The 15,543-nt window shown below is 40.1% G+C and overlaps 1 protein-coding gene across 2 annotated transcripts in view; it reads right to left on the bottom strand.

Annotated features, from left to right (window-relative positions):
* OSBPL11 (oxysterol binding protein like 11) overlaps positions 1–15,543 on the bottom strand; it is a 187,775-nt gene that overhangs the window by 42,025 nt on the left and 130,207 nt on the right. For both annotated transcript variants that reach the window (XM_032149933.2, XM_032149931.2), the window contains 4 exons: positions 12,601–12,669; positions 9,564–9,739; positions 8,664–8,743; positions 6,222–6,398 (listed from right to left, as the gene is read on the bottom strand). In XM_032149933.2, the coding sequence (XP_032005824.1) occupies positions 6,222–6,398; positions 8,664–8,743; positions 9,564–9,739; positions 12,601–12,662 (495 nt within the window). In that variant the 5' untranslated portion in view covers positions 12,663–12,669. The remainder of the gene's footprint in view (positions 1–6,221; positions 6,399–8,663; positions 8,744–9,563; positions 9,740–12,600; positions 12,670–15,543) is intronic.

The raw sequence follows: 15,543 nt of genomic DNA, 5'->3' as shown, positions 1-15,543 counted from the left end.
TGTTCTTTGCTAGAAAAAAAAAAAAAAAAAAATTGTATCTTTAGGAGGCCAGGGTGGAAGGGTCACTTGAGGCCAGGAGTTCAAGACCATCCTGGGGAACACAGCAAGACCCCATCCCTAGCAAAAAAAAAAAAAAAAAGTAAAAATAAGCTGTGTGTGGGCCTGTAATCCCAGCTACTTGAGAGGCTGAGGTGGGAGGACTACTTGAGCTCAAGAGTTCGAGGCTGCAGTGAGCTATGCACTCCAGCCTGGCAACAATGAGACACTGTCTCTCAAAAAAACAGTACATATATGATATGGTTTGGTTGCGTCCCCACCCAATCTCATCTTGTGTGTTGTGGGAGAGACCCAGTGGGAGGTAACTGAATCATGGGGGAAGGTCTTTCCCATGCTATTCTCATGATAGTGAATAAGTCTCATGAGATCTGATGGTTTTATAAAGAGGAGTTTCCCTGCACAAGTTCTCTCTCTTTGCCTGCTGCCATCCATGTAAGACGTGACTTGCTCCTCCTTGACTTCCACCATGACTGTGAGGCCTCTCCAGCCATGTGGAACTGTAAGTCCATCCAACCTCTTTTTCGGTACAAATTATCCAGTCTCGGGTATGTCTTTATCAGAAGCATGAATATGGACTAATACAGTAAATTGGTACCAGAAGTGGGGAGCTGCTGAAAAGATACCCAAAAATGTGGAAGCGACTTTGGAACTGGGTAACAGGCAGAGGTTGGAACAGTATGGAGGGCTCAGAAGAAGACAGGAAAATGTGGGAAAGTTTGGAACTCCCTAGAGACTTGTTGAATGGCTTTGCCCAAAGTGCTGATAGCAATATGGACAACAATGTCCAGGCTGAGGTGATCTCAGATGGAATTGAGGAACTTGTTGGGAACTGGGGCAAAGGTGACTCTTGTTAGGTTTTAGCAAAAAGACTGGTGGCATTTTGCCCCTGCCCTAGAGATTTGTGAAACTTTGAACTTGAGAGAGATGATTTAAGTATCTGGTGGAAGAAATTTCTAAGCAGCAAAGCATTCAAGAGGTAACTTGGGTGTTGTTAAAGGCATTCATTTTTATAAGGGAGGTAGAGCATAAAAGTTTGGAAAATTTGCAGCCTGATGACACAATAGAAAAGAAAACCTCATTTTCTGAGGAGAAATTCAAGCTGGCTGCAGAAATTTGCATAAGTAACTAGAAGCCAAATGTTAACCCCCAAGACAATGGGGAAAATGTCTCCAGGGCATGCCAGAAGTCTTCATGGCAACCCCTCTCATCATAGGCCCAGAGGCCTAGCAGAAAAAAGTGGTTTCATGGGCCGGGCCCAGGGTCCCCATGCTGTGTGCAGCTTAGAGACTTGGTGCCCTGTGTCCCAGGTGCTCCAGCCGTGGCTGAAAGGAGTCAATGTAGAGCTCGTTTGTGGCCTCAGAGGCTTCAGGTGCCTCAGGCCTTGGTAGCTTCCATGTGGTGTTGGGCCTGCTAGTGCACAGAAGTCAAGAATTGGGGTTTGGGAACCTCTGCCTAGATTTCAGAGGATGTATGGAAACACCTGGATGCCTAGGCAGAGGTCTGCTGCAGGAGCGGGGCTGTCATGGAGAACCTCTGCTAGGGCAGTGTGGAAGGGAAATGTGGGGTCAGAGCCCCCACACAGAGTCCCTACTGGGGCACCACCGAGTGGAGCTGTGAGAAGAGGGCCGCTGTCCTCCAAAACTCAGAATGGTAGATCCACTGACAGCTTGTACCATGTGCCTGCAAAAGCCACAGACACTCAATGCCAGCCCATGAAAGCAGCCAGGAGGGAGGCTGTGCCCTGCAAAGCCACAGGGGCGGAGCTGCCCAAGACCATAGGAACCCACCTCTTGCATCAGCGTGACCTGGATGTGAGACATGGAGTCAAAGGGGATCGTTTTAGAGCTTTAAGAGTAGACTGCCCTACTGGATTTCGGACTTGCATGGGGCCTGTAGCCCCTTTGTTTTGGCCTTTTTCTCCCATTTGGAATGGCTGTATTTATCCAGTGCCTGTACCCCCATTATATCTAGGATGTAGCTAACTTGCTTTTTATTTTACAGGCTCAGAGGCAGAAGGGACTTGCCTTGTCTCAGATGAGACTTTGGACTGTGGACTTCTGAGTTAATGCTGAAATGAGTTAAGTCTTTGGGGGGACTGTTGGGAAGGCATGATTGGTTTTGAAATGTGAGGAGATGAGATTTGGGAGGGGCCAGGGGCAGAATGATATGGTTTGGCTTTGTCCCCACCCAAATCTCATCTTGAATTCCCACATGTTGTAGGAGGGACCCAGTGGGAGGTACTGAATCATCAGTGCAGGTCTTTCCCATGCTGTTCTTCTGATAGTGAATAAGTCTCACAAGATCTGATGGTTTTATAAGAGGAGTTCCTCTGCACAAGTTTTCTCTCTTTGCCTGCTGCCATCCATGTAAGACATGACTTGCTTCTCCTTGCCTTCCACCATGATTTTGAGGCCTCTCCAGCCATGTGGAACTGTAAGTCCATCCAACCTCTTTTTCTGTATGAATTACCCAGTCTCGGGTATGTCTTTATCAGCAGCGCGAATATGGACTAATTATATCTATCTATCTATCTATCTATCTATCTATCTATCTATCTATCTAAAATATGTACATATTATATAAAGTGTGTGTATATATATACACACATACACACACATACTTCAAAGCAGACTGCAAGATATAAATATAGTAAGATATATATCTATAGTAAGATATATATAGTATATATAGTGCGTGTGTGTGTGTGTATATATATATATAACTTGCAGAGTCTGCTTTAAAACAAAGTATATAATTATAGCATAAATGTTAAAAGTTGGTAATGGCTCTCTCCAAAACAAATTAGCTAATCAAATATAGTCAAAGAAATGGAAAAGTGATTTGTGAAACTGTTTTAGTGATGGTTCCTTGACACTGTAAAACCAGTTCCTTTAAAAAAAAAAGAAAATTTCAAGAAAGCTGAAAAGTTGGTGAACCTGTGTTTTGTAGCTAGAAATAGCAATCGTAGTGATAGAAGTATATCATTCAGTTGGCATATAATTTGTCTGAAAACCAAATTAGAACCGTGATTTTAATCACTTGTGTTTTAAGTTTCTGTCTCACTTACTCGACTGGTCATTTGAGTTACTCACAGGGCATAGCATAGTACCAGCACGAAGCATGGACTGAAAAGGAAGGGAACTGATAAGTAGTACTAGTAAGAAACAGTAAATAGGAAACAGATGATTTTAATAAAGTAAAGCTTTTGTAATAAATTCATTTTCAAGGACAATATGATACTACTCACAAGAATTAACTGCTTTTAGGCCAGGTGCGGTGGCTCACGCCTGTAATCCCAGCACTTTGGGAGGCTGAGGTGGGTGGATCACCTGAGTTGGGGTTTGAAACCATCCTGGCCAACATGCAGAAACCTCGTCTCTGTTTAAAAAATACAAAATTAGCTGGGCATGGTGGATGCCTGCAGCATGCCTGTAATCCCAGCCACGTGGGAGGGTGAGGCAGGAGAATCGCTTGAACCTGGGAGGCGGAAGTTGCAGTGAGCCGAAATCGTGCCATTGCACTCCAGCCTGGGCAACAAGAGCAAAACTCCATCTCAAAAAAAAAAAAAAAGGAGTTAACTGCTTTTACAAACTGCTACCTAATCTAACACTAAATTTACCCATAGATTTGATTAAAATATTTGTTTCAAACTCACACCAATTTATATCTTTGCATCACAACCTCTTGGAACTGGATAATTCTAGAATAGTAATTCTCAAAGTGTGCTCTGCAGAGACCCCTGTGAGACTCCTTTCAGAGAGTCTGTGAAGTCAAACTATTTTAATAATAATTCAGAGAAGTTATTTGCCTTTTTCACTGTGGTGACATCTGCATTAATGGCATAAAAGCAATGGTGGGTAAAACTTCTGGAATGATAGTGAAAAGGCAGTGACACCAAACCCACTAGTGGTCACTGTATTCTTTACCTGCCATGAACTCACAGGAAAAAAAAAAAAGCCAATTTACTGAAGAATGTCCTTGTAAAGCAGTAAAAATCATTAAATTTACCACATCTTGACTCAAGTACACATTTTAAAAATTCTCTATATAAAAAGTGGGAAGTACATATAAAGCACTTCTGTTGCATACCAATATACAGAGGTTGCCTAGAGAAAAAGCACTTCTGTGACTGACTTGTAAGGTGAATAAGCTGTTTTTTTTTTTTTTCTATGGACTACTATTCAGATATGAAAGAATGACAGAAAGAAACTATGGAGATTCAGGTTTGGGGAATGAGATAGACATTTTCTCAAGATTGAATAAAATGAGGCTATCAATTAAAAAAAAGATAGTATTTGTTACCAATTACAAAATTTGAGCTTTAAAATGAAAATCAGAATTTTGGACAACCTTATCTGGTATATCTGACAGCTTCCCAATACTTTTCTGATGACACTGGGGATGTTAATAAATGTGAATTTTACTCACTGTATAATAATAAAATGGATCAATATTTGCAAGATCTTCATAACTCTGTAAACTAATATCTCCAAAATGACTAATGAATGTATAGTGTTACAAAATCATGGATAGGTTAAAGATCCATTCAAAGTGCAGGACAGACCAATGGATTTTCATGTAACAAAATACAAAAAGTTCACCGATATGTATTAGATTCCACACTGCATCTAACATTTAAGAAACCATCAGTTGTCAAGTTTTGGTCTAGAAACAAAGAATAGCCACAATTATCTAAAAAGGCTATTACAATGTTCCTCTTTTTTCCAAACACATTATCTGTGAATGGCCAAATTTTCATCCTATAGTTCAACTAAAACAACATACTACAGTAGATTGAATACAGAAACAGATATGAGAATTCTGTTGTGTTCTGTAATATATATATTCTATATGTTCTATACATATATTTGGAACTTAATATTTAGAACTTAACAAACTGCATGTTTTATTAACTAGAATTATTTGGTACACAGTTTAAAAGAAAGAAATGGTGATATAAGGCAACATCAAAGATTTAATGATTCTGTATGTTTGAAATGTTCTATATATATATCAGTTTCTATATATATATCAGTTATATATATAAAAGTTTTTTGTTTGTTTTGTTTTGTTTTAGAGACAGGTCTTACTATGTTGCCCAGGCTGGTCTCAAACTCCTGGGCTCAGGCGATCCTCCTGTCTCAGCCTCCCAAAGTGCTGGAATTACAGGGATGAGACACCGCGCCCCACCACTGTTTGTTTTTTATTTTTTGAGACAGGGTTTCACTCTGCTACCCAGGCTGGAGTGCTGTGGCACAATCATAAATCACTGCAACCTCAAACTCCCAGGCTTAAGGAGTTCTCCCACCTCAGCCACTGGACTAGCTGGTATTACAGGTGCACACCACCACCCCCAGCTAAAATAAAAAAAAAAAAAATTTTTTTTTTAGAGACAGGGTCTAGCTTTGTTGCCCAGGCTGGTCTCAAACTCTTGGGCTCCAGCAATCCTCCCACCTTGGCTTCCCAAAGTGCTGAGATTACAGGCTTGAGCCATCATGCCTGGCCTATATCAGTTTGTTTTTTGTTTGTTTTTTTTTTTGAGACGGAGTCTCGCTCTGTCACCCAGGCTGGAGTGCAGTGGCGCAATCTCGGCTCACTGCAAGCTCCGCCTCCCGGGTTCACGCCATTCTCCTGCCTCAGCCTCTCCGAGTAGCTGGGACTACAGGCGCCCGCCACCACGCCCGGCTAATTTTTTTGTATTTTTAGTAGAGACGGGGTTTCACCGTGGTCTCGATCTCCTGACCTCGTGATCCGCCCGCCTCAGCTTCCCAAAGTGCTGGGATTACAAGCGTGAGCCACCGCGCCCGGCCTATCAGTTTGTTTTTTAAAAGAATCACTTGTTTGGCTATATAGCCTTCCCACTAGGCTTAATTACCCTTTTGATCATAAAATTTACATAAAAGGAGTCTATACTTTTACTTGAGAATTGAAAGATACTGACTTTTGAAAAATGGCCATGTACCTAGTACGTGACAGACATGAGGAAACTTAGGACACTCTATATATTCAGGGAATATTTATGACTTAAAAATTATCTCAGCATACTAGATGGGAAACAATGAAGGCCCTTGAAGACACAAACAGTATTTCTAAGTTTTTTTGTGACAAAACCAAGCAGGTAAGATCACTTTGTGCATTTTAACTTGACTTTAATTCATACTTACTTCTCTGACTTCCACAAGATGGTCTGGAGGTAAATTAGTTCTTTTGCTCACTGATTGCAGTTTGGAATGTCCAACATTAAAAAAAGAAATGGCATTTTGACTTGGTCTCCTCTGCGATATAGGAGAATTACCACTAGATGCAAGTGAGAAGCTCCGTGACTTCAGAGGAGGATTATTCTGTTAGACAAAGAAAATCATTCCTTTGTTTTCTTCTTTAATTTAGGATTTCTAACCATCAAACTACCATACACTTAAGATTTACAAATGAGCAGCGTTTAAAATTAAATTAACTTCAGAATTGACTATAAGAACTTTCCAAAGATGATAAAATCTGAGATACTCAAAGTTTAAGCATTTTACGTATCCCAAAGTAAACTGATAATTTATTTAGAAAATTATTTTCCAGCTTTGTGCTGTCAAAAAATATTCTTTCACATTTTATAAGTATTATAATAACAAAAAGTTTCTAATTTCAGATTTTTAAACACCATGAATTTTTCTTTTTTCTTTTTGAGACTGAGTCTCACTCTGTCGCCCAGGCTGGAGTGCAGTGGCATGATCTCGGCTCACTGCAACCTCCGCTTCACAGATTCATGCGATTCCCCTGCCTTAGCCTCCTGAGTAGCTGGGATTACAGGCATGCACCACCATGCCCAGCTAATTTTTATAAGTTTAGTAGAGACAGGCTTTTGCCATGCTGGCCAGGCTGGTCTTGAACTCCTGATCTCAGGTGATCTGCCCACCTCAGCTTCCCGAAGTGCTGGGATTATAGGCGTGAGCCACTGCGCCCGGCCTTAAACACCATGATTAACACAAAAAATGCACTCAGCAATATAATACATTTCCTAATGTAACATGCCAAGTATCCTTTGATACGAACTAGTACTTTCTTGCTGACAATGACTAGAACCTTGCAGTATGAGAAAAGCTGTTGTGTTGGATTTCCTGAAGACTAGGTTTTAGGCCGAAATTACAAACAGTTTTTAAAAATTCACTTCTAGGGGAAACCACCAGGAAGAATGATTAAAAAAAAATAGTAAAAGACAAGTTATCACCTAGGTATGAAATCCTTTAAATATGCTGCCCATATATTACTTTTTAGACATCTCTAACCTCAGATTTCAAGTAATGAGATTCTCCTTTCACCTTGAAAAATATTTTTAAAAACACTCCAAAGAAGATATAGAAATGACTAACCAATAAGCACATGAAAAGGTGCTCAACATGATTAGTCATTACTAAAATGAAATCAAAACCACAATAAGATTCCACTTCATATCCACTAAGATAACCATAATAATTTTTTTAAAGGACAATAACAAGTGTTGGCAAGGATGTACAGAAATTAGAACTCTCATATATTGTTGATGGGAATGTAAAAAAGTGTGGCCGCTTTGGAAAACAGTTTGGCAGTTCCTCAAAAAGTTAAACAGAACTATCACATGATCCAGCAATTCTGCTCCCAGACCCTAGAGAAATGAAATCATATGTTCACATAAAAACTTGAACACTTATAATGCCATTCATTAAAATAATGAATGTTTTCATTATGAAAACTTGAAAGTGTTCATGGAAGCATTATTCATAATGCCTATAAAATGAAAATTAACCCAATGTCCACCAATTGATGGATAAAAAAAGTAGTATATCTATACAATATTACTCAGTCTTAAGGAATAAAGGAATAAAGTACTGATACATGCAACAACATGGATGAACCTTAAAAACAATGAAAGACACCAGATACAACAAATCCCATATTATATGGTTCAATTTACATAAAATGCCCAGAATAGACAAATCCATGGAATAGAAAATAGAGTTTGCTAGGGGATTGGGAAGGAGAGAACAGGGAGTGACTGCTAGTGGCTCCGGATTTTTTTTTTTTTTTTTTTTTTTTGTGAGAGGGATGACAATGTTCTAAAATTAGAAAGCTGCAATGCGGCCGGGTGCGGTGGCTCACACCTGTAATTCCAGCACTTTGGGAAGCCAAGGTGGGCAGATCACTTGAGGTCAGGAGTTTGAGGCCAGCCTGGCCAAGATTTTTAGTAAAGAAACAACTTTTTTAGTAAAGAAACCTGTCTTTACTAAAAGTACAAAAATAAGCTGGGTGTGGTGGTGTATGCCTGTAGTCCCAGCTACTTGGGAGGCCGAGACAGGAAAATCACTTGAACCCGGGAGGCGGAGGTTGCAGTGAGACAAGATTGCACTACTGCACTCTAGCCTGGGCCACAGAGAGAGACTCCGTCTCAAAAACAAAAAAAGAAGGTTACAATGGTTGAACCACCTTGTGAATATACTAAAAACCACAGCATTATACGTATATACTTTAAAAGGGTGAATTTTACAGTATGTGAATAGTATCTCAATTTTAAAAGGCAAAAAATAAAAAATATTCCTTCCTCATTTTTGTGTGTTAATATTGTGTATAAATCTACATACCTTTCCAATAGCTTCCGTATGATGTTGCGTACATATCTGAAGTCTGCTAACCCAGTGCTGTCGCTCTTTTGCATCTGTAGCTGTTAAAAGAATGTAAAAGTTATTTTATATTTATTTATTTTGGAACACAATTAATCGCCTACAGTATGAAGATCAGATCACTGAAAAGCAGATACTGGACTTACTCTCACTACAGCAAACTTCCCTGACTGGAGGGAGGCAGGAAAGAGGCCAAAGCACCAACCTTGTTAGGGAACACAGTACCTGGATGTAGTTACTTCATTAAAAGGATAAATTACATGCAGTGAGGTGAGGATGAGAGACCGACATGTTGTAACTCATAAAAATAGGTTCTTATTTAAAGAAATAACCCCTTAATTATTTGATGTATAATCAATACTTTCAGATCTGCAGGAGCACGCTCACTTAGGATTACCATGATACTTTGTGTATTTATTAAATAAAAAACTTCTACACAAATTAAATTTATCTTAACAGAAGTTATACGTTATTTTAATGAATGACATTATAATAAATCCCAATAATGTACATTAGTTACTGAAAACTGCAAAAAGGGCATGTAAACTAAACCAAGTAAAGGGGTGAAATACATAAAAAATATCATTTAAAGTCTATGTTTCTAGATTTTCAGTAATCAGAGTTTCATCTACACAGTTTTTTAGAGGGGCCAGCCCTAAACGAACATACATTGTCCCACTTGAAAACAGTTATTACAAAAGATTTCATAAATTCTCAAAGCAGTTCCAAGGTTCAGAATACTGTATTTACATCACTGATGACAGTAGTTTCTATTTCCAAAGCCCACATGAAAGCAGGTAAGACACCAACTTCTCAAAAAAAGAGAAAATCACAGTATTAATTCTCATATTTTGGTCATACCTCTGAGTTTATATTGTTCCCCACTGGCAGCGTTTACAGTGAAGGTGTGAGAATCCTCATCACTGGGTGATATTACAGCTCCTGCAAGCTGCAAAGTTCCTCTAGGTTTCTGATTTCTAGACTGTTCATTCACAAAGTACTCCAACAGCCCAGCTTCATTGTTTAAAACAAAAAACCTGTAATGATTTTTTTAAATCCATAATTTGTAAACATTTTCCCTCAGCAAACTAAAGCAAAGCAAACTTCAATCACTTACACATTTCAGGGTTTTGCTCTTAAAAATAAAATTTAAAAGCATTTCAAGAGGCACCTGGAAACACTACACTGAATTTTCTAGCAGTGAAGACTACTAAAAATTGAATCAGTTAGGCCGGGCTCAGTGGCTCACACCTGTAATCCCAGCACTTTGGAAGGCAGAGGCAAGCGGATCACCTGAGGTCAGGAGTTCGAGATCAGCCTGGCCAACGTGGTGAAACCCCATCTCTACTAAAAATACAAAATTAGCCAGGCATGGTGGTGCATGCCTGTAATCCCAGCTACTCAGGAGGCTGAGGCAGGAAAATTGCTTGAATCTGGGAGGTAGGGGTTGCAGTACACTGAGATCGAGCCACTGCACTCCAGCCTGGGCAAAAAGAGCAAAACTCCGTCTCAAAAAAAAAAAAAAAAAAGTTGAATGAGTTTAATAAACGATATAAACCCTTCAGCTGAGGGAGAGGCATTTATTAAGTAAGAGGCCTATCAGTTAATGCACGAAAGGAAGCAAAGATACCGTATCCTTTCAGAGACAGATTTTTCCCCAGAATTCATTAACAGAGGGTAAACTGCCAAAGGACAAATGGTAGTGAAAATTTTTATTTAAAATTCACCGGAAATAAATCAAAATAGGAGCTCTGAGGTTAAGGCAAGATATACTAGGCAAGATATGCACTGTGATTTAAGATTTAATCAGTGAAATGTACAACAAGAATAACAGGGTAAAAAAGATTTTGTGAATGTATCATTAAATAAGTCAAAAATAAAGATTACTTCTCCTGTTTAAAAATGAAAAAGCTGCAATTGGAGATGCTGAAACATAAGGACCTTGAAACTAAATGATGAAATGCTGATACACTCTAGGAAAGAATTTGATGAAATACTAATACACTTTGGAAAAAAAATTCTGATTTGGTTCTAGATTAACTACTTTCAAAAATACATTTCAGAAATTCCGATTTAAGTAGTGTAATAATTTTTTTTTTTTTTTTGAGATGGAGTCATGCTCTGTTGCCCAGGCTGGAGTGCAGTGGCGCCCCCTTGGCTCACTGCAACCTCTGCCTTCCAGGTTCAAGCGATTGTCGTGCCTCAGCTCCCAAGTACCTGGGATTACAGGCGCCCACCACCATGCCCAGCTAATTTTTGTATTTTTCGTAGAGATGGAGTTTTGCCATGTTGGTCAGACTGATCTCGAACTCCTGACCTCAGGCGATCCGCCCGCCTCGGCCTCCCAAAGTGCTTGGATTACAGGCGTGAGTCACCTCATCTGGCCCTTTTTAAAAAGGAACGCTAGGCTGGACGCGGTGGCACACACCTGTAATCCCAGCACTTTGGGAAGCCAAGGCGGGTGGACTGCCTGAGCTCAGGAGTTTGAGACCAGGCTGGGCAACACGGTGAAACCCCGTCTCTACTAAAATACAAAAAACTAGCTGGGCGAGGTGGCGTGCACCTGCAATCCCAGCTATTTGGGAGGCTGAGACAGGAGAATCACATGAACCCTGGAGGCAGAGGTTGCGGTGAGCTGAGATCACACCACTACACTGCAGCCTAGGTGACAGAGTGAGACTCCATCTCAAAAAAAAAAAAAAAAAGTAACTCTAAAAAGGGCTGGATGAGTTGAGATCACTTGAATCCAGGAGTTTGAGACCAGTCTGGCCAACATGGCAAAACCCTGTCTTTATAAAAAAAAATACATAAATTAGCTGGGTGTGGTGGTGCATGCCTGTAGTTCTAGCTACTTAGGAGGCTGGGGCAGGAGGATGATTTCAGCCCGAGGTAGAGGTTACAGTGAGCTGAGATCATGCCACTATACTCCAGCCTGGGCAACAGAGCAAGACCCTGTCTCAAAAATAATTAATTAATTAATAAATATAAAATAAAAAGTAACTCTAAAAAGTTTTAAACTTTTAAAATTCATGTTGGGTGGCCAGGCGTGGTGGCTCACACCTGTGATCCCTGCACTTTGGGAGGCCAAGACGGGTAGATCACCTGAGGTTAGGAATTTGAGACCAGCCTGACCAACATGGTGAAACCCTGTCTCTACTAAAAATACAAACATTAGCTGGCTGTGGTGGCTCATGCCTGTAATTCCAGCTACTCAGGAGGCTGAGACAGGAGAATCACTTGAACCCCAGAGGCAGAGGTTGCAGTGAGCTGAGATCATGCCACTGCACTCCAGCTGGGTGACAGAGCGAGACTCCGTCTCAAAAAAAAAAAAAAAAATTCATGTTTGGGTTTGGAGAAGTCTGGCATTCTACGTTAGCCTGTTCTATAATAGAACTTGGTAGACAATTTGATCCCGTTTAATATGCCTGCCCCACAACTACCAATTCTACAAAGTATTTGAGATAGCTGGTTTTCCTGCTTCTTGACAGCTTGTGTGACCCTTGGCTGGTTACTTAACCTCTCCAAGATCCCAGTGAAGCTGTGAATCTGGCACAAGATGGGAACCTAACACAAATGTGTTTTCTGCCTCCAAACCCCTATTTCTCTTCCCCTAAGAACCTAACTTCTGCAAGTATAAAATGCCCAAGCCAGGTGAACAGGTGATTCTAATCCTCATTTAATAGTAACATCTGAGGCATTTAGAGGCTGCTATTTGGACAGATGTCAACTTTTCCCACCCTCTAAGAAGAAGTCACCAAACTTTCAGAAACTGTGGGAAATCCTTCTCTAAAAGGTTTCTCAGCTATGTCTGTCTAAAGTAATATCAAAATATAAAATTATCGGGCCCTATTTCTGGTCTCTTAGGAGAGACTGATGTGACACAAATAATCACACTTACCTGTATTGCCACCCAGTGACAAGGTTGGTATACTTCATTAAATAGCCATACACATTTTCCATGTGATCACTGTTTCAAAACAAAAAAGCCAAAGTTAGTAAAAATTAGAAGAAATCCCAGGAAGATAATGGTACAATTTTCAAAATAGCTGCAGATACATATATGCTCTATAAATGCCTCAAATTTTATTCAGAAGTAAAATGTACAGGTCAACAGAGGCATTTAATCTCCCAAATTTCACATCTATAGGACTTCATCAATTTCCTCAAAACAAGTACAATACCTCATAAATTATATATTATTATAAATATTCCAAATGTAAAATCATTATACAAATATAAAATTACATAAAGATAAAACAAATATACTATAAGTATTATATTATAAATGGGGTGGTTGGGCACAGTGGCTCCAACCTGTAATCCCAGCACTTTGGGAGGCCAAGGCAGGAGGAACACTTGAAGTCAGGAGTTTGAGACCAGCCTGGTCAACATGGCGAAATGCCATCTCTACTAAAAATACAAAAATTAGCCAGGCGTGGTGGTGTGTGCTTGTAGTCCCAGCTACCTGGGAGGCTGAGGCAGGAGAATCACTTGAACCCAGGAGGTGGAGGTTGCACTGAGCTGAGATCTCACCACTGCACTCCAGCCTGGGCAACAGAGTGAGACTCCGTCTCGGAAAAAAAAAAAAAAAAGGGCTGAGTGCAGTGGCTCACGCATGTAATCCCAACACTTTGGGAGATCAAGATAGGAGGATCACTTCAGCCCAGGAGTTCGAAACCAGCCTGGGCAACATAATGCGACCCTGTCTCTCTTTATTAAATACGTATAATACATAAGAATAATAAATAAAGCCCACAACTTGAGGAAAGAATTCTTCTCTAGAAATACAACCACTTGGGTTTCTGCTAGAGTTCTTATACTTCCGGCCCAGGTCACAATCAAGTTATTTATTTCAGTTATTTTGAGAAGCATTGCTTAGAAAAGCAGAAAGCTATATTTTTTGTTTGGCTCCCCTATCTTCCCCAGGCTTCAGGCTTAAGCAGCCCTTTGGGACCATTGAAAACCAATGCCCCAGACTCTGTCTCAAAAAAATTCCCTAAAGAGTTCCTCCTCTGTTTTAGGTACTCAGTACACAGCTCAGCTTCCCGAAAAACTTATTCTTGGCTGGGCATGGTAGCTCACGCCTGTAATCCCAGCACTTTTGGAGGCCGGGGCAGGTAGATCATCTGAGGTCAGGAGTTTGAGACCAGCCTGGCCAACATGGTGAAACCCCGTCTCAACTAAAAATACAAAACATTTGCCAGGCGTGGTGGCACGCGCCTGTAATCCCAGTTTGTGAGGCTGAGGCAGAAGAATCGCTTGAACTTGGGAGGCAGAGGTCACAGTGAGCCAAGACTGCACCACTGCACTCCAACCCGGGTGGCAGAGTGAGACTCCATCATAAACAAAAACAAAAACAAAAAAACAGAAAAACTTACTCTTTCTCCATTCTGTCCAGTTGCTCTATAATCTGAATATTTGCTTACATTCTGCAGCAATCCATAACAGGTTTGAGGTAGTATACAACCTAAATATTTTCTCAAAGTGCCAAGATATTTCATAATTCACCATTTTGGGAATTACTCCTTAATCTAGGTTCTCTACACCAAGCTTTCATTACTACATAAATGTCAAGTCATAGCCATTAGCATGTAATAAAAAATATCACAACTGAATTACAGTTCAATTCCTCTGGTTTTAAGACTGTATATATTCTTCAAATGTATGTGAACTATGGGGCAAAACTTTCTTAAAACCTATATATACTTATCTATACCTGAGAAAAACAAAATTTTTATTTCAAAGCAATAAATAAAATACATCATCTTTATTTAGTCACTACTCTCATATTACTGAAGTTACTCCCCATTTTGGTCATATCTAATTATCCATATCAGTCATTTAACAGCTCAAGTGGCCCTCCTACCTCAGCATCTGAGTAGCTGCAAGTATACGAAAATACGACCATGCCCAGTTAATTTTTAATTTTTTTTTTTTGTGGGGATGGAGGTCTCACTATGTTGCCTAGGCTGCCCTCAAACTCCTGGGATCAAGTGATCTTTCCACTTTGGCTTCCCAAAGTGTTGGGATTACAGGCATGAGCCACAAATTTTTAAAAGTGTACAATTTCAGTAACATCAATTGCTAAAAAGATCCCACGTGTATTTTTTTTTTTAATTGCGACAGAGTCTCGCTCTTTTGCCTAGGCTGGAGTGCAGTGGCGTGATCTCAGCTCACTGCAACCTTTGCCTCTGGGGCTCACGCGATTCTTCTGCCTCTGCCTGCCAAGTAGCTGGGACTACAGGCACCCGCTACCATGCCCAGCTAATTTTTGTATTTTTAGTAGAGATGAGGTTTCGCCATGTTGGCCAGGCTGGTCTCAAACTCCTAGCCTCAAGTGAACAGCCTGCCTCAGCCTCCCAAAGTGCTGGGATTACAGGTATGAGCCACTGCACCTGGCTCTAAGTATATCTTCATATTTCACATCATAGTAATGTTCTGTTTAATTTTCTAATGTTATTAATATTTTGTTGACTCATATATCTAAAGAGTTAGCTTTCTGAAAAAAAACAAAACTATAAGGATATTGACATGGTTTATTTGGTAGTAGCATAAAGTCAGTTTCAAAAGAACCAGAAATTCAAATAAGTAAACTACTGGCCTGTCTTTATTATATAAAACAGCTGTCTCCAGGTTACAAAGAACCAACTTGAAAACATCCTATTCTTTGGAACAGCTGGTTGCAATGTCCCTCCCTCATTCTTCCCCTTTTCCATGTATCCCAAGAAATAGCCACTATTGAAGGCAACCAGCTGGTGTGGAACAACTGTGCCATCTGGTGGTCAGCATAAAAAGTGCTCCGTGACTGAACATCTGGTTCACACTTTGTTTTCTTATACTG

Source organism: Hylobates moloch, unplaced genomic scaffold (assembly GCF_009828535.3).
Source record: "Hylobates moloch isolate HMO894 unplaced genomic scaffold, HMol_V3 SCAFFOLD_4, whole genome shotgun sequence".
Taxonomy (NCBI): Eukaryota; Metazoa; Chordata; class Mammalia; order Primates; family Hylobatidae; genus Hylobates; species Hylobates moloch.
Note: the sequence above shows the minus strand (reverse complement) of the source record. Positions and strands in the feature narration are given on the sequence as shown.